General features: G+C 36.6%; 1 protein-coding gene across 1 annotated transcript in view; it reads left to right on the plus strand.

The window, feature by feature from the left end:
- Positions 1-18,588, plus strand: part of ppfia2 (PTPRF interacting protein alpha 2) — a 187,544-nt gene that overhangs the window by 116,295 nt on the left and 52,661 nt on the right. The window contains exons 3-4 of the mRNA XM_058773057.1: positions 8,766-8,867; positions 17,493-17,657. Of these exons, the coding sequence (XP_058629040.1) occupies positions 8,766-8,867; positions 17,493-17,657 (267 nt within the window). The remainder of the gene's footprint in view (positions 1-8,765; positions 8,868-17,492; positions 17,658-18,588) is intronic.

Here is an 18,588-nt window from a genome sequence, read left to right on the forward strand (position 1 = left end):
GATGATTTTACTTGAGCTACATAACATTTTATTTAACATTTATATGAATATTTAACTGGTAGTCTGTACTGTATTCATTTTTGATGTGATATCAAAATTAATATTAAGAGTTGTCAGTAGTCATTAAGAATTGACTACTGATCATTTGGTTCTGTAACAATTCTACATGCATATTTTTTTTAAAATAGGGTTCATTAAACTACTGCATCATAAATTTGAGAATCCTACTGTTACTCTACAACCAAAGGACTAGTTTCAAAAGCCTTGCGTGCAACATACAGTACACAAAGACAGGAACTCTGATGCATCTGTGAGCTTGTGTGTGCCGCATGGGACATTCTGTAAATAAAGCTTTACAGCCTCCATTAAAGATTCATCAAACGCAGAACATCCTCAGTCTAGAATTTGATGGGTCTGTGGTTGTATATCATCCATGTGGCTGTTCTGTCTGCTTTAGTATTTGAGTTTTTTTTTATTTGTATATGATGAAGCATTGCTCCCAGTTTCATTTTATTTTATTAGTTATTGTGTAGCACTATGGGGATGCTCCATCATGCCACTTTAAATGAGTGTTTCTCAAGAGCCACAGGTGCATTTGAAGGTTATCACTATACACTGGTAGGGATGGGTACCGAGAACCGGGGGTTTTTCTTGGACCGGGTTAGGACAAATTAGAAGCTGCTGCTTGTCATTTTCCTTCACTGAATGATGTGGCCGACGTTTGCTCGACATGCGTGTGATATCCGTGCGCATGCGCGGTGTGTGTTTGCGGCAAGAGCGAAACGTTCGAAAGTGTGGGCTCACATTACAAAACTAAGCGACACCATTGTCAGATGCAATATATGCAGTAGTGTAATAGTGAACAAAGGAGGCAACACTAGTAATATAATGAAACATTTACTAACAAAACAACATCTACCTCAAGCAATGCGCTGTATTTACTATGTCTCCCAGCTCCGACTCCAGCTCCAACTGCAACTTGCGAGACACATTGACATCAAATGTTAATTCAGCGGTAGAATTACACTCACGAGACACTGCACTTATTCGCAATCACAAAAGTACATTATTTGTGTGTGCAAAGCCTTGCCGGTTAAACATTTCATTCGCACGCTGTTCTGACATGCGCTTATTCAGAGCACGTACACTTGAAGCGTGCATTCACTAAAAGGCCGGTCAAACAGCACCTGATTACTTAGTTATCTTAGTTGACGTCTGATTGCACTAATACTGTCAAAAGCACACAAGGTTTACATATAAAAACAGTTTTGTCTAAAGTGAAAGTAAACATTTGAAACGGATGCGCGCAGCTCTTAAAGGGACAGTACTGAACATGTTGCCGATTGTCATTAAAGGGATAGTTCACCCAAAAATTAAAATACTGTCATTATTTACTCACTGTCATGTTGTACCAAACATGTATTAATTTCTTTCTTGTGCTGAACACAAAAGAAGATATTTTGAAGAATGTACAATAACAGTATCGATAAGCAGTATCGGTATCAGTATCGATAAAATGTGAACGATACCCATCCCTATACACGGGTCTTTGATTTAAAGCCTTAAAAACTCACTCTGAGTTTTTAAGGTGCATACCCTACTCAGTCTTTCATCCATTCCGCTCTTTAAACAGCCTGTCGCTCCCAGGAGTGTGTCTTATCCAGCTGTGTTTTGAGTCAATCCAAATAGAATGAATGACATGTGCTAGGGCTTTCACACGGACTGGTTGGCAGTCTTTGACACATTTGTTTTGGTTGGCTTTGTCAAACCCAAACACTTCAAACCTGCTGTTTCCTTGGGGAAGACCAGGATTGGTCTAGTTCCACAATGCTGTTCTTGCATCTGCCTTTCAAATGGGGTGGTCTTTGTCATTCAGACTTCACAAGGCTGTCAGGGTGAGATTGGTGCCTTTTTAGGAGTTAAAGGAATTATTCACCATCACGTTGGTCCAATCCCACTTTCGTTTTTCTGGGAAACACAAAAGGAGAAAAAATTGACTTTGAATGTTCAAGCTGCTTTTTCTATACAACTAAAACCTTCAGTGAACAGGGACTGTCAAGCTCCAATATAGACAAAATTGAAAAATATATGTAGACCATGTGACTTGCCAGTTTTCAAGCCATATGGTTTTGTGTATGAAACAGAGCAATTTAATTCACTACTGCCATGATTCTCATATCTCATTTACACTTCTGTATATTCAAACTTTGTTACTCAGTGAGATCCAGTGTAGCTTGTATCGTTGATGTCTTTACACAACATATTTGAATATACGGAAGGTTTTCATTGAACGGCTTAAACTTTGATCAGTTTCTCACACAAAGCTGTTGTACAATTTTCAAACACCTGGAATAGCGTGCATGAGTCATATGGATCACTTTTATGGCGTTTTTGTTCTTTATAGAGCTTTATAGGTCCTGATTACCATATGCATTTGTTGTATTGAAATGAGAAGCTAAATATTGTTCAAAATTTCTCTTTTTGTGTTCATGAAAGAAAGAAAGTTATATGTGTTTGGGGAAAAATAATGGGTTGGAAATGAAGATTAATAAATAGTGACAGAATTTTAATTTTGAATTTTCAATGTTTTCTGTACCTCCATCAGACACCCGCCTGTAAAACAAAACCTATATAATGTCTATTAGCATGTACTAGTTTGTCATGGTAACACCTCGGGAGGTGAGAAGCTACCCTTTATAGCTCTGCTTCATTTAAAAAGATAGTCATGTGTTTTATTTAGCGTTTCTTGAGTCATGTAGGTACATTGTTGTTTTAAGAAAGTTGCAAACAAACATTTTAACATACCTCTTAAAAAACTGGGTAAAAATTCACTTTGACACCTTCCTTTGAACATTTTAACAAGTATCTCCAGTTTTTTTCTCTCTTCGTTGTTTAAAGCGGTGTAGAACATGTTGTAATTATGCCTGTCTCTCCCCTTAGACTAACACCTCTTCACCACCACCTCTCTAATCAACACTTTTTAATTAGCGCTTTGCTAACTCATCCACAGTGACGTGTGTGCCAAACTGAACCGAGTGACTTCTGCTAGACGGCAGTGTCGTCAACATGCCCATTATGGGCATCTGCCAGCAGCGGCCCTCTGGGCCCTGGTGCCGTCGGTGTATGGGATAACTATGGTGAGATATGTAGTTGTTGCTTTTCGTGAGAATGTCTGGAGCCAAAGACCTCAGGCTGGTTGAATCCCTACTGGCTTCTTCTCATAACACCCTGTGGAGATTAATTATGACATTTCACTGTCCTCATTAACCAAACAAGTCAACTGTCTTGACAAACCAAGGCACAGTGCAAAAGTTCATCTGCTCCATGTTAACCTGGGTTTTTGTCATAACCAGCTTTGACCGCTAAAACCATCACACAGTTAGACAGTTTTTAAAAAAAACACGTGGATTCTGTTTTTAGCATAGTGAAATCTTGTCAGCTTTGAATGAAACTATATAAAGTAGCTGAATATTAAACATCAAGGGCCAGATTTACTTAACAGCTTGTGTCAGCGCAAACCCTACTGTCAAAAAAAAAAAAAACTAGTGTCAAGATTTACTAAAGATACACTGAAAAGTAGCAATAAAAGGAATGAAAGTAATGAAACTGGACAGCTATTTTTTTTTTTGGCTGACCTTGTTGAGTATGCGGTGGTAGGAGTTTCCTTTTTTATTACATTTTTTATTTTATATTTTATTGTGATTTACTAATGTTTGCGGTAGCCAATTTGCTAGTATTTGCGCCAATATTTAACAAACTAAAAAGCGTGTCTTAACCCATTTTGCACCTGACATGACTGCGATAGTTGCTAATTTGTACTGGTTGCTCATCAGGTAACTCAATTGAGTTCTCAGTTATGTATCGTTTAACTGTCAACCTGGTCACAGATGTTTCTCCCAAAATTCCTTTGGAGAAACAGTAATAGAAACTAATAAGAATACAGATAATTAACATATACAGTAGCATGGCAGAGCTCGGCTATTTTGGCATTAAAACATTTGAGAAATGCTTGAGTTCATATTAAAATATTAGACTTGGATTGCAGACTTTGGTATCTTGAGAAACAGGAGACTTAAGAAAACAAATCAGTTTTCTCCATTTAATCTCATGTCTAGGAGAAACAGTTGTGATGTTTAAGAAGAAATGGTTTACTGTAGATCTTATTTGTGATTTTTCTTATTTGTGGCTCTGCACAACATTGTTGGTGGCCAGAAATCTCTTCCAGGCTTATCACACTACATTTAATTCCAGGTAAACTTCTTGTTAAAGGGGTCATCGGATGCCCATTTTGCATAAGTTGATATGATTCTTTAGGGTCTTAATTAAACGTCTATAACATACTTGGTTAAAATTTCTCAATGGTAGTGTAAAAAAACACCTCTGTCAAAATCAGCTTTGTTTTCATTATGCCATTCTAGTCCATGTTGCTTTAAATGCTAATGAGCTCTGCTGACCCCGCCCCTCTCTTCCGTGGGGTGACAAGAGATGGTCCTCACTGCAGAACACAAGATCCAGGGGGTGGAGTTGGATCTAGATCCAACTCCTCCCACTTTACATAGACCTAAACCTACCTGTCTCCACCCCCTGATCCATAAACCCACCCATCCCCACCCCTAAACCTACCCATCTCCACCTCCTGGATGTGGATCCAACTCCGCCCCCTGGATCTTTTGTTCTGCAGTGAGGGGCTACTGGCTGACAAGCAGACTGTGAACTTCAGCAGCTAAACTGGCTAACTAGCACATTATTAGGAAAGGCGATTTGCAAAGATTCATAAAAAACCCTTATAGTCAATTCTTCTGTAGATGAAGCTGGATCACGAATGATTTGCGTGAACATAAACGCATTAAGGCAGATTGGGGAACGGTGCATTCACTTCAAAGTGAAAGTAACGTTAATACTCTGCGTCTTCAGCGGCTCAGATGTCAGGAGTTAATAACGACTGCTGTATTCATTATTACATCCAACAACAAAGCACCTCAATCGCTTAATCGAAGACATTCTTGTCTTCCCCTGCACCGGAGTCGACACAATAGCGGTCGGACTGTTTACAGCTCACTCAGTTCACTCAGTTTCAATTTTGCATCCGATGACCCCTTTAATTCTTGACCCGCAGTTGGCCCTTGTTAAGAACTTCACACTTATAGCTTGGGTTAGTGCTGCTTTGCTCATAATTTATAAAACCTTGCTCCTGAAAACCACTGAATTGCGGTGTAGTCATTATAGAGAGAAAAATGTAAACAGTGTAAAATATTTACCCCCAGACGATCCTGGATTGTGTTATCCAAGTATTTAAAGTGAACCTGAATTATGAAGTGTAAAAAGCCCATATTTAGTCTTCATTTCAGAGAAGTGACAGGACCAGTAACATGGTAGATTCTCAAGTTTTAAGCTCTATGTTAAAGATGCGAGATGAGAATATATATGCTCACCACACTAGAGGGACCTTCACACACTAATGAGTTTGTCAGATGTTGATCCAATGCTTTACTCCCCACATTTACCACCTAAGGGCAGCATAGGATCCTGTACAGTGAATGTGGTTTGATCTTGGAACGCTGACCTTTGACTTCAGAAAACACTTCAGGGAGGTTTGTTTCAGAGGCAGAGCAGCTAGAAGGGAGTTTTGATCATAACTGATTGTAATTCCAGCCCATGTAGAGCTGGTTTGCTGTAAGACTGTGTTTATCTGTATGTGTGCGCTGGTGCGTATGTTCACAGCAATGAATCTTAAAGCTTCCCAAGATGAAATCTGAGGCCCCGGCGTATTTGTACTTTGAAGATTTCCTCCAGCAATTCCCCTTTGAAAAGCTACATAAAGCCTGGATACTTGTTTGCTCACACACATATGTTCTTGTCTGGCTTACAGTAACACCATGTAACATCAGTTATCAATACCATCATAGCAAGTGGTTGCGGTACTGACTATCTCATACCGTGAGTTAACATTGCCAGCTACCACAAGACTTCTACTGGGATCTTTGATGGCCAGCTGGATTGAGTCATGTTCAATTATCCCTCTATAATCAGAAGAGTCTTGCAGCAGAGGACAAGCTTAGATCAATACCCCAGTGAGTTATTGTCCTAGACATCTACCTTTGCATGATCCCAATCCCTCCTGTCTGGTGGTAGTGAGAGGGGCTTGTCCTCATCCACCAAGTTCATGTTTATCAATCGTAGTATACGCTATAGAGATTTAAACTCTTTCCAATTTAAATAACACCTCTGATCCTTGCCTTCAGTCAACTGCCAGACAGATTTATGAAGATGTAACAGTCTAAAAGTTTCCTTTATATTCTGTCTGCACCCTCATCCATCATGTGCATTGTGATGGCCATTAGATTCAAGAGGTGAGCACATTTTAGCCCACTCAGTAAATAACGGAATCTACTTTATAGCGCGGAATGCCACGGAATTCGTCAATTTTTGGATGAATAAAAGAAGGTCTGTAACTTAATTCGAATCGCAATATGAACTAGTGTATGTGAATATTAAAACGCAAAAAGACATATACTGAAGCACACGTGAACTCTGCATCTCACTACATGACGACATGAACACATGAACTTACAGGCTGTGAGAGTCACTTCATGAGAATTTTACCGTTTCATTTCAGAAAACTAGCATCATATCATACTGTATACACACAGAAACTTCACGGCAACCTGTCAAAATAAAAGTGCGGTTTAACATGTAACAGAAATATAATACCCTTGTATTAAATTTGATTTATTATCAAATTTAAATAAAAAAATGTATTACAACCACATTAACCACTTAATTGTAGAAAAAATACAATTATTATTAAAACTTTTTTAACCCTTTCGCACGTGAGTTTAAAATATTCTAGCTGAGCCCCAGGCGTGAGTTTTTTTAGGCGACCGTTGGTTCCATGGTGACGCGTCATGCTTGTCATGTGACACACAGCAGCTGTAATAGCGCTGTATGACTTGATTAAATAAAAGGATTGCTTTTATTTAATTTTTCCTTTTTTTATTATTAATATTCACAAACATACTCGCTATATATTATTAAATATCTGATATTCCGATTCTGAAATATGTGCAAGTAAATGTGTTTGGTTGTTTAAACACGTTTATAATGATCGTGTTAGTTGATTTATACCGGGTGATGGGCGCCGCCATGTTTGCTCGCGCTGAATCCAGTTGTGGGATTTACAACACGTAAATTCATCCTCTCCTCCTGAAACACGTTAAAATAAGTATCCAGTAAACTGGGAGAAGAGCAGAGTAAACTTTATTGTTACCTACACTATGTGTATATGATATCAATAAAACATGTCGTCAGATTATATTTGTAAGGATCATTATTGCTGCTTCCATAGACATCAGCGCATATTTTACAAACTATAAATGTATGGCTTTGCTAGTACTTATGTGTATTTAAATGTCTGAAATCTTAAATAAGCATCATATGGTTGAAAACACTGAATAAGCGCTCGCGCTTCTGATCTGGCTCAGCGCCAGAAAGCAGATTTGAATTTCAGCAGTTGATGACGTGACTCACGGAAAGTTCTAATCACACCGGTGTGATCGTACGCATTAAAGGGTTAAAGGAATAGTCACACAATTTTTCTACCATGTATTAATTTTAACAATAAACCTCTGTTTGTTTTCCCAAAAATAAAAGGGTTTCATTTTCATTTGATAAAAAATAATTAAATGTTTCATGCCTTCATTTGATTATTAGAAAAAATAAAACACACAAGAATTTCTGGAAGAAAAAAAAAAGAAAAAAAAATTAGTAGGGCCCTATTGTTCAAAATGTTGAAATTGAGAGTTTTGGACTTATTTTTCACAGACAGTAAAGTACCGAAAAAAGATACCGTTGGGTACCTAGTTGCAGGGTTATTTTTCACATTTGCTTATTGGGGCACCTAAGTGTACCATGTAAAAACAATTGCATCACCACTTGCGTCATACTCCATATACAACCCATTCCTGAAATCCTCTTAGTGGCACTGAATTCAGATTACCACAAGTACATTGAATCTGTACCTTTTACTCATGTGGGATCTTGCTTTCCCAGAAGTGAAAACTTGTTGTCATTTCTCTCCAGACGTGGCATTTGCTGAAAATTTCTGGGCCACAAAAGTTAATGGCTGTTCCCAAATTCCGGTCTTTTTGTTGTAGATACTGAATTGTATTACGTCTTGACTGAAATATGCTCCACTAGTATGAAGGTCTGTAGTACATTTACTTATGACTACAACCCTGAGAACAACACAGTTTCTAAAGCAGCAGTAGCCAGCCTTACTCCTGGAGAACTATCGCTGGTTAAAATAATAATAAGATGCTGTGGTCCTGCTGGAACAAAATCGGTCTGCTGGTTATTCAGGTTTTGCCGTCCCATAGCGCAAAGTCACATAACTTTTTTGTTGCGCATGGAGGAATTTACTCAGCATTAATTCGCATTAACCAAGTCAAAAACCACCTCAATCGAGCATAAAAAATGTTTTTGCGAATTAAGTGATTTTTATTCGAAATTTGCCGTTTCCATTACTCGTTTCTGATGCGATACTTCAAAATGCACATAAAAACAGGGTGATGGAAACATAGCTAATGTCATGCAGAGTTTAGCTCAAACCTACTCCAATCTCACACTTGCCTAGAAGTTTCCAGTAATCCTGAAGACCATAATTAGATGTTTCAGGTGTGTTTGATGTAGATGCATTGTCCTTTATCAAACCCACGTCCCTTCAGTCAGTGTATGTGATGTTAAAATGTCTGTTTGGTGTCTTGCAGGAGTTTGCCGCCCTGACGAAAGAGCTGAACGCCTGCAGGGAACAGCTGCTGGAGAAGGAGGAGGAGATTTCAGAGCTGAAGGCCGAGAGGAACAACACCAGAGTGAGTTCGCACACTGTGTCTTCCAGGCACTTCAAAGAACAGATTGTGCTCCTCAACTGTCAACTAAGTTGTACTTGCCTACAAAAAGGCAAAAATTGAACAGATGCCCACCCAACGACTCGTGCATCAAATTCATGATGTTTTGTTGGAGTCAGGATGTTTGTAGTTGCTCCAAACTGCTTTTAATGAACTGAAACCAGATTCTGTTGAGATGCTTCCTTTAGAGTCACAACATTCTCTCCTCAATATGCCCTGCACTACCTTTCTTGGGGACTTTATTGTGATGAGATGACAGTTGAGCGATAACTTCATCCTTGTGAAATCATAATTCCCTGCAAGTCAAGATAACAGGCTGGCTTTTTTCAATAAAATTGTCACCAAGCATTTGCATTGAATGCAGAGAAGCTGCCAAAACGTCTGACAAGACCCAGCACTTTGGCTATCACTTCCATTTCACAAGAAAGTAGTCATTCTCACTTCTTCAGCTTCATTTTCACCTCCATTCTTTTCCTGCATCCCTCAGTGCTTGCCTGAGCCACCGTGCTAATGCAGCCCGGCTCACCAGCCTCCACGCTGCAATTCAATTAATTACTTACGTTACTTAGCCGCAGCCAAACGTTTGAAGAGTCAATTATGGAATTGAGAATATTGGAGGGTATTAAAAACCAGAGGGAAGCATAGATCGAGGTGGATAAGAGGCGTAGTGCAATGAAAAAGATGAGAGGTCGAGTGAGATTAGCAACAGACTCTGGGAGCAGCATTTCAAGCAGAGTTTCTAATCTTACACAGTGAGCAGCTAATGTGACCGTGAGTGAAGTATTTAACCCGAAGCTGGTCTACAGAGACTGTCGTCGACTCTGCAATACATCAGTCATTATGGAAAAGGTCATATCTTAATAATTCTGAGACCAGCAACATTCCCTAAAAGTATATAAGGCCCTGATAATGTAGAAAGTACATACTTTTTAGTGCGGCAGTGATTGAGTAATAAGTGATAATATAAATGAGATATATTAACAAGGAGTTGCTGTGATATAACCTAAGAAGCTTGCACAGATGTAACACTTCAAAAATCCACAAGATGCACTTTTTGCATACTGTTTTCAACATACTTTGAATCGAGACATACTAATTCTTATGTTACATAATATTTACTGTAAATGTTATGTTAATTGGGACACTGGCCATTTGCCATAGGCCTTGGACTTATAAAGTACTTATAAAGAAAACATTTTTGTTGCCAATGAAATCAGTATGTCTGATTTTCACCCTGCCAGTATAGATCAACATTGTGAACACTGCAGAGACTTTTTGGCCATTGATTTTCATTTTAAGTGCCATTTGGACCACTATCTGTTCTTGCAATGAAGTTAAGATGTGTCTAATTGCTGATTATTTCTGTGCATTACTATAAATGAGGGCATGTTATATCAACCTGGGGACCACTATAAGGGGTCAACTACACTTGTGTAGGATAAAGCTTTTAAAGCACTTATAATTGGTGTAAGTGTACAACATTTTAAACATTTTAACAGTACACTCTAAAAAAAAAAGTGGTTCTTTGGCTCATAATCAAATCTTGGTGCTTCAGTGGTTCTTCACAGGTTCTTTGGCATGACTGAGGGGCTATATATCACTAAGCTCCTGTATGGTTCTTCAGCGGTTCTTCAGTGGTTCTTTGGGGTGATTAAGGTGCTATATAGCACCACTGCTGTACAAAGAACCTGTTAAGCCCCATTAAAGGTTCTTTACGAACCAAAGAACCACTGTTGGTGCTGTTTAGCACCATTTTTGTTGAAGAAATACAATGCAATATGGCACCTCTTATGGTTCTACATAGCACCATTTGACAAAGATGCTGTAAAGCACCTTTAAAGATATGGTGCTATATAGCACCAAAAGTGGTTCCCCTATTATTACGAGCCAAGAGCCACTTTTAGTGCCGTATAGCACCATTTTCTTTAGAGTGTAGTTTTCATTTCTTAACTAGTAAAACCTTTGTTGAAAAAGTGGAAAAAAGTTCTTATGGTCAGTCATACAATATCAAATGATGTCAAACAACCAGAAACAAGTATAAAGAAAGAGAAGAACACTTGAGGTGAGATGAGGTCATGCCATCAAATACTGTGAGTATTACAGAGGAATTACACTGATTTTAGTATGAAAGAAAATGAAGCATGTAGATGAAATGTACAGGATGGACTTTACGCAGGATGGCCTTTCAAGTAAAATGACACATAATGTTACTGTACATATATTGATTCTAGATCAATTCTGAGATTCATGTATTAGCTAATGGCTGTGTCTACTGACGGCACCAGTGTGAATCTGATCCACCAAAACAGACACAATCAGAGGAAGAGAGAGAAACCTAACCTGCATCATCCGGCTATAGGGTTGTTTTAGTGCTGAGCTGGCGCTGGGAAAGACAGAGGCTGGCATAGACCGAGGGTTATGAATGAGGGAGCAAGGAACTGAGCAGAAATAGAAAGGTCAGCTTCTCTATAGGTCTCTAGAGCAGCACTGCTACAGTACAGCCCTCAGGCAGGTACATGTGCTGCTGCAGCCCTAATGCTGCCTAACATTCAGCTGGAGAAGTCTGAATTTCCAACTACCTACTTGGAGACTCCACTTGAAGTTCAACTCCCTACTTAGAAAATCGTAAACTTTTTTAGAAAATTTGGCTAAATATATCCCAACATTCTTTTTAGCTATCGTTTTTGTTCTGTATTTTTTCTAGCTTTAGTTTTAGCTTTAGATTTGAAATTGTTTTTAGAATAGGATCAGTTTTAGCTTGTGCATAAAGTTTAATTTTAGTTTTAACTTTAGTTGTATATTTATTTTAGTTTTATCATTATTTTTAGATTAAGCTTTTAGTTTTAGCTTTTAACTTTAGTTTTAGCTATAAATAGATTTTTAGATTAAGTATTAAGCTTAGTTTTAGTATTAGTTAATCTTATTGATAAGTTTTATATTTAATTGTAGTTTTTGATTATATAGTAATTATTTTTATTTCATTTAGATTTAGTTTTAACATTTAGCTTAAGATGTTCTTTAGATTTAGCTACACTGCCGTTCATTTTTGGGATCAGACAGATTTTTAATGTTTTTAAAAGAAGTATATTTTGCTAAACCGGTAATATTGTAAAATATTATTACAATTTAAAACAACAGTTTTCTATTTTATCATACTTTAAAATATAATTTATTCCTGTCATGCAAAGCTGAATTTTCATCAGCCATTACTGCAGTCTTCATTATCACGATCCTTCAGAAATCATTCTGATTTATTATCAATATGCTGATTTATTATCCATGTTGGAAACAGTTGTGCTGCTTTTTGATACTTTTTCAGGATTCTTTGATGAATAAAAGTTAAAAGAACAACATATTCAAAATAGAAATCTTTTGTAACAATATTAGTCTTTACTATCACTTTTATCAATCTAACACATCCTTGCTGAATAAAAATATTCATTTCTTTAAATTCTTTAAAAAAAATTACAGATCCCAAACTTTTGAATGGCAGTGTAGTTTTTGCTTATATATTATTAGTTATATATTTAGTCACATGATATTGGTGGCTGGGGGATGTACAGTACAGTCACTTTAAAACAAATAAAATGCATCAATGAGCCAAAGTTCCTAATTATATGATAATGAAACTAAAATAATTATCTCTGTTGATAACTCTTGCAAAACAAATGCTAGCATTGAATAGCATTCCTTATGCCCACAATTAGGTTGCAGTATGCTAAGAAGCTTCTCTGTTGGCCATCGAACACTTGCAAAGTTAACAGTAGTGTTTTGTTTCATTATGCCTTGGCTTCTGAGCATCAAGCATTGGCGCACTTTCATGGTTAGAAGTCTAAGTTATTGAGTAGGAATATCCTGAATCCGGCTTTAGATGCAATTCAGCATTATTCTGAGCAGGTTCTCAAAACAACATAAACACTTTTTCTTTTGTCTCGCCATCCATAGTAATCTGTGTCTACTGACGGCACCAGTGTGAATCTGATCCACCAAAACAGACACAATCAGAGGAAGAGAGAAACCTAACCTGCATCATCCGGCTATAGGGTTGTTTTAGTGCTGAGCTGGCGCTGGGAAAGACAGAGGCTGGCATAGACCGAGGGTTATGAATGAGGGAGCAAGGAACTGAGCAGAAATAGAAAGGTCAGCTTCTCTATAGGTCTCTAGAGCAGCACTGCTACAGTACAGCCCTCAGGCAGGTACATGTGCTGCTGCAGCCCTAATGCTGCCTAACATTCAGCTGGAGAAGTCTGAATTTCCAACTACCTACTTGGAGACTCCACTTGAAGTTCAACTCCCTACTTAGAAAATCGTAAACTTTTTTAGAAAATTTGGCTAAATATATCCCAACATTCTTTTTAGCTATCGTTTTTGTTCTGTATTTTTTCTAGCTTTAGTTTTAGCTTTAGATTTGAAATTGTTTTTAGAATAGGATCAGTTTTAGCTTGTGCATAAAGTTTAATTTTAGTTTTAACTTTAGTTGTATATTTATTTTAGTTTTATCATTATTTTTAGATTAAGCTTTTAGTTTTAGCTTTTAACTTTAGTTTTAGCTATAAATAGATTTTTAGATTAAGTATTAAGCTTAGTTTTAGTATTAGTTAATCTTATTGATAAGTTTTATATTTAATTGTAGTTTTTGATTATATAGTAATTATTTTTATTTCATTTAGATTTAGTTTTAACATTTAGCTTAAGATGTTCTTTAGATTTAGCTACACTGCCGTTCATTTTTGGGATCAGACAGATTTTTAATGTTTTTAAAAGAAGTATATTTTGCTAAACCGGTAATATTGTAAAATATTATTACAATTTAAAACAACAGTTTTCTATTTTATCATACTTTAAAATATAATTTATTCCTGTCATGCAAAGCTGAATTTTCATCAGCCATTACTGCAGTCTTCATTATCACGATCCTTCAGAAATCATTCTGATTTATTATCAATATGCTGATTTATTATCCATGTTGGAAACAGTTGTGCTGCTTTTTTGATACTTTTTTTCAGGATTCTTTGATGAATAAAAAGTTAAAAAGAACAGCATATTCAAAATAGAAATCTTTTGTAACAATATTAGTCTTTACTATCACTTTTTATCAATCTAACACATCCTTGCTGAATAAAAATATTCATTTCTTTAAATTCTTTAAAAAAAATTACAGATCCCAAACTTTTGAATGGCAGTGTAGTTTTTGCTTATATATTATTAGTTATATATTTAGTCACATGATATTGGTGGCTGGGGGGATGTACAGTACAGTCACTTTAAAACAAATAAAATGCATCAATGAGCCAAAGTTCCTAATTATATGATAATGAAACTAAAATAATTATCTCTGTTGATAACTCTTGCAAAACAAATGCTAGCATTGAATAGCATTCCTTATGCCCACAATTAGGTTGCAGTATGCTAAGAAGCTTCTCTGTTGGCCATCGAACACTTGCAAAGTTAACAGTAGTGTTTTGTTTCATTATGCCTTGGCTTCTGAGCATCAAGCATTGGCGCACTTTCATGGTTAGAAGTCTAAGTTATTGAGTAGGAATATCCTGAATCCGGCTTTAGATGCAATTCAGCATTATTCTGAGCAGGTTCTCAAAACAACATAAACACTTTTTCTTTTGTCTCGCCATCCATAGTAATCTATGTCCACTCCACTCATCTAAAGCCAGACGTTCTCTCTCTCTCTCCATGGTGTCCTTGGGACTTTGGGGCCGAATTGATTTTTTATGCCATGTACCAGTGCAGAGAGTAACCACATTAACATAATCTCCTTTGTGCCGGGTCCAGGGGGTTTCAATTTGTTGTGTCTGCTTTATTGTTTCAAGTAATGTAATGGGTTTTCTTGTGTGTAATGTTGTTATCCATCTGAAAGGGTTCCCTTGTAAAATGAGAAAAGACAAAATGGTGTGTTAAGCACATGCCATTAATTTTCATGTGAAGAATATCCTTGAGGGTTTAGTGACATAACGAAAAAACTGACCTCATGTTGCAGCATGAGACATTTCATTTCAGTTTTAGATTAACTACAAAATTTAGATTTCATTTAAGTTTTAGTTTCAGCTTTTAATGTAGTTTTGGAATTAATATTAGATTTATATTTAGCTGTAGTTTTTTGTATAGTAACACATTAGTTTTAGATTATTCTCTGGTTTTTAACTTTGTCTTTAGATTTAGTTTAAGCTGTAGTTTTAGATTTAACTTTAGTTTTTTTTTTTATTAAATTTTTAGCTTTAGTTTTAGAATGGATTTAGATTTAGGTTAAGTATTAGATTAATTACAAAATTTTGTCTTTTAGATTTAATTTCAGTTTGAGCTTTAAATTGAAAGTTTTAGATTTCAGCTTTAGTTTTAGAATTAGTATTAGTTTTATTTTTAGCTGTAGCTTTAGCTTTAGATTTAGCAGGGCTCAACAATAAGGACTGCCCGATGGCCCGGAGCCAGCTTGAAAGATGTTCGGGACAGTAGACGGATTTGCCACTTGCTCAATGAGGCCACTGCAGCGTTGTCACGAAATGTTATCATTTGCATGTGTTTTTAAGCCTTGTTAACTAAAAAAATTCAAGCGATTAAAAAGTATTTGGTAACGGCAAACAGGCTACATACAAAAGTATGTCAAAATACCCATCCTGGCAAGCAACTTTGTAGCTTTAACAATGATTAATCTATATGGAATTTATACACTGAAGTACAGATGCACCGATCGACCGGACATTTTTTGTTTCATTTCAGACTATCTTCTGTTTCGTGCTTGCACACAAACTGCACTGCAATCATTTTCCCAAATGCCATTTGTGTGGAAATATTACGTTATTATTATTATAATTAGTCTGTAAACGGCCGTTAACAGAGGGCAAAGATGATGAAGACGGACAGAGGGCAAAGACGATGAAGACGGACACAAAGAGGAGAAAATACCGTAGCAGGCAGAACAAGATCACTGTACACCAGGGCTATTCAATTAACTTCATTTGAGGGCCGGATTATCGAATTGACCTTTGAAGGGGCCAAGGGGGTGGGGGGCTGTTACTCTATTAAATCCATTTGTTCCTTTAATTTTAGCCATTAATTATAGCCATTTAATATTACAGTATAATTGAAATGTTATGATATGTTTAACCTTTAATAGGCTTAGAAAAATATTACAACTTTTTATAAGTAAACATAAAACAATCTTCACATAAACTATAAATTGTATGCATAAGCTATATTGATTATTCTTTATTCAAGCTACAAAAGTTAATCAGCAAGCAGATTTTTCTTTAATTCTTTGATTTGCATCGATCACAGACTGCAGCAGGCTTTACTTTAAAAGCAGCACTGTTTCTTTAATAAAACCTGATGCACATGACGCGGATGTGACACATATCCAATTTTCTCCCAACTCTTTACGGTCATTTAGGATTTTATAACTCATTTAAGACTGTGTTTATGAGGTAACTCGCCAAAATCACTTATTTTTACATCATTGTGTGTGGTTTTGTCCATTGAACCGCTGGCGCGCTTGTCTGAAGCGGCTCAATTTATGAGTACAGCCAAACGCGCAGATTTTCAAACTATACTTCCTGCTTTGATAAAAATATTCGTCCAGTGTCGGCGCTATTTCTCGCCAGAAGTTATATAAAATAACACTGTCTTTAAACTTGTTTAAACTAACGTTAGGATTGTGGATATCTCCTAACTCCCTCACATAAGCGCTTGTCAACGCTGCCATCTATTGATGTTGCGGTCTCCGGTAGATTATTGTTATTGCGTCTCAGTCTCCCTTTTCTTTTTGGCTGGCCCGGGCCAGTGTTGCCACCTTGTGGACAAACTAATTAGTACAAGAACAATTCAAGGCAAATGTGCGACCTGCATACTCTTCCTCGGGCCAGATGAAGATGATTGGCGGGCCGGATTGGGCCCGCGGGCCGCCAATTGACTAGCCCTGCTGTACACAATGCGCGAAATATAGAAAGAAAATCCAAATATTGAGTTTTATATGAATGTGTTTCTGAGGGGAACTAGCTGTTTTCAGAAATGGCGTTTTCTTTTCATCTTGTCTCCGTATAATGCATATTGAATTGTGTTAACATGCGCAATAAGCGCCGCCTGCTGTCAGAGAGTGAAATAGCGTCTCATTCAGCCCGTCTGCTGTTTCTGTTTCATGCCGATGTTTTATGTAGCATAATTTCACAAAGCCAAAGTCAGGTCATTCTGTTTTTGCTTCAGATTTTGAAATTATACAGTCTAATATAAATCAAACATTGCACATATATATATTTTTTTTGGATCAATTCATGATTAAAATGCAGTGGTTGCCTCTATTCTGAAGTGGCTATGAAAAAAATCAAGGTGCAACACAGAGTAAAGAATATGCAAATGTTATTTTATATGTGATTTTTCAATTTCTGTACCTGAACATCTACAAACCTAAAGCATCATTTCATTTCTATCTTTGTGCTATAGGCCTATGTTTATTTGTGCTATTACTTGTAATTTGTTCATTTGTTCTTATTTACTGGCTGTCACTTGTCTTTAATAATGTTTAAACTTTATATTTATGTATATTCGGATGATTGTGATTAAATTAACAACTCATATGTTCCACAGCTGCTGTTGGAGCATTTGGAGTGTTTGGTTTCGAGGCATGAACGTTCCCTACGTATGACGGTGGTGAAACGACAAGCCCAGTCTCCTTCTGGGGTCTCCAGTGAGGTGGAGGTCCTCAAAGCCCTCAAGTCCCTCTTTGAGCACCACAAAGCACTGGATGAGAAGGTAACCCCTGAGATCAACAACTGATGAGGTTCCTTTTGTTTTGTTTTTGTTGAATTCACAATGCATTGTAAAGATAGAAATCTGCTAGTATAAATTTATATGTGACACATCAAATGTACCACAAACCTGTTGATGTTTAACCCATATAATGCATATAGGCCGACTGATCAGTCTTAGTAACCAAAATAATATTATATAACTCTTTTCTCTCCTGGTTTTTGGACAGTGAGGTGGAAGTACATTTATTAAACACAGCGACCCACTGTCCCACCTCTCCTTTACTTCATCCAGTGGTGTTTTATTTATGGATTAAGCCCTTGTGTGGCAGTTCATCCAGCTGTAATCCATTCTGTGGCCTTCTGCAGACAGTGTCATTTATAAGGCGTTAGGTAACAGACGGCAGGAAATTGCTCATGATTTATGGGACCACAGTTTTAGTGACCACTGACTGTCCAGTGATGAAGGACCGAACCCACTGAAATGATTCCAGTGATCAAACAGGTCACTAGAGTGATTAAAAGACTTATTATTAGTTATAAGACAAAGAAAAAAAAGTTACATTTTTCATACAGTACCACATTAAAAAAAAAAAATGTGAAAATTGTTTTTTTATTTTTTTTCACTGTGGTTCTTGAAACTAAATTCAATTATTAAATATAAGACCATTTTTTTAAATAAATTAAATACAAATTTATAGTTAACGTTTCATTTATTAATCATATAATGTTTTAGCAAATAGCACATATGTCGTATGATATCATGCTTATAGGTCATTTATAATAAAACATTAAATATACTATTAAAACTACACTTGTAGTTTCTTAGAATTGTATTCCATTTTAATTCTACTTCCTTAAATTCTGCATTATGTTGCAACCATAATTGAAATGTAATTCTAAATCAGGAATAAAAACCATTCTCAGTTCAGAGT

Source organism: Onychostoma macrolepis, chromosome 04 (genome assembly GCF_012432095.1).
Source record: "Onychostoma macrolepis isolate SWU-2019 chromosome 04, ASM1243209v1, whole genome shotgun sequence".
NCBI classification, from domain to species: Eukaryota; Metazoa; Chordata; class Actinopteri; order Cypriniformes; family Cyprinidae; genus Onychostoma; species Onychostoma macrolepis.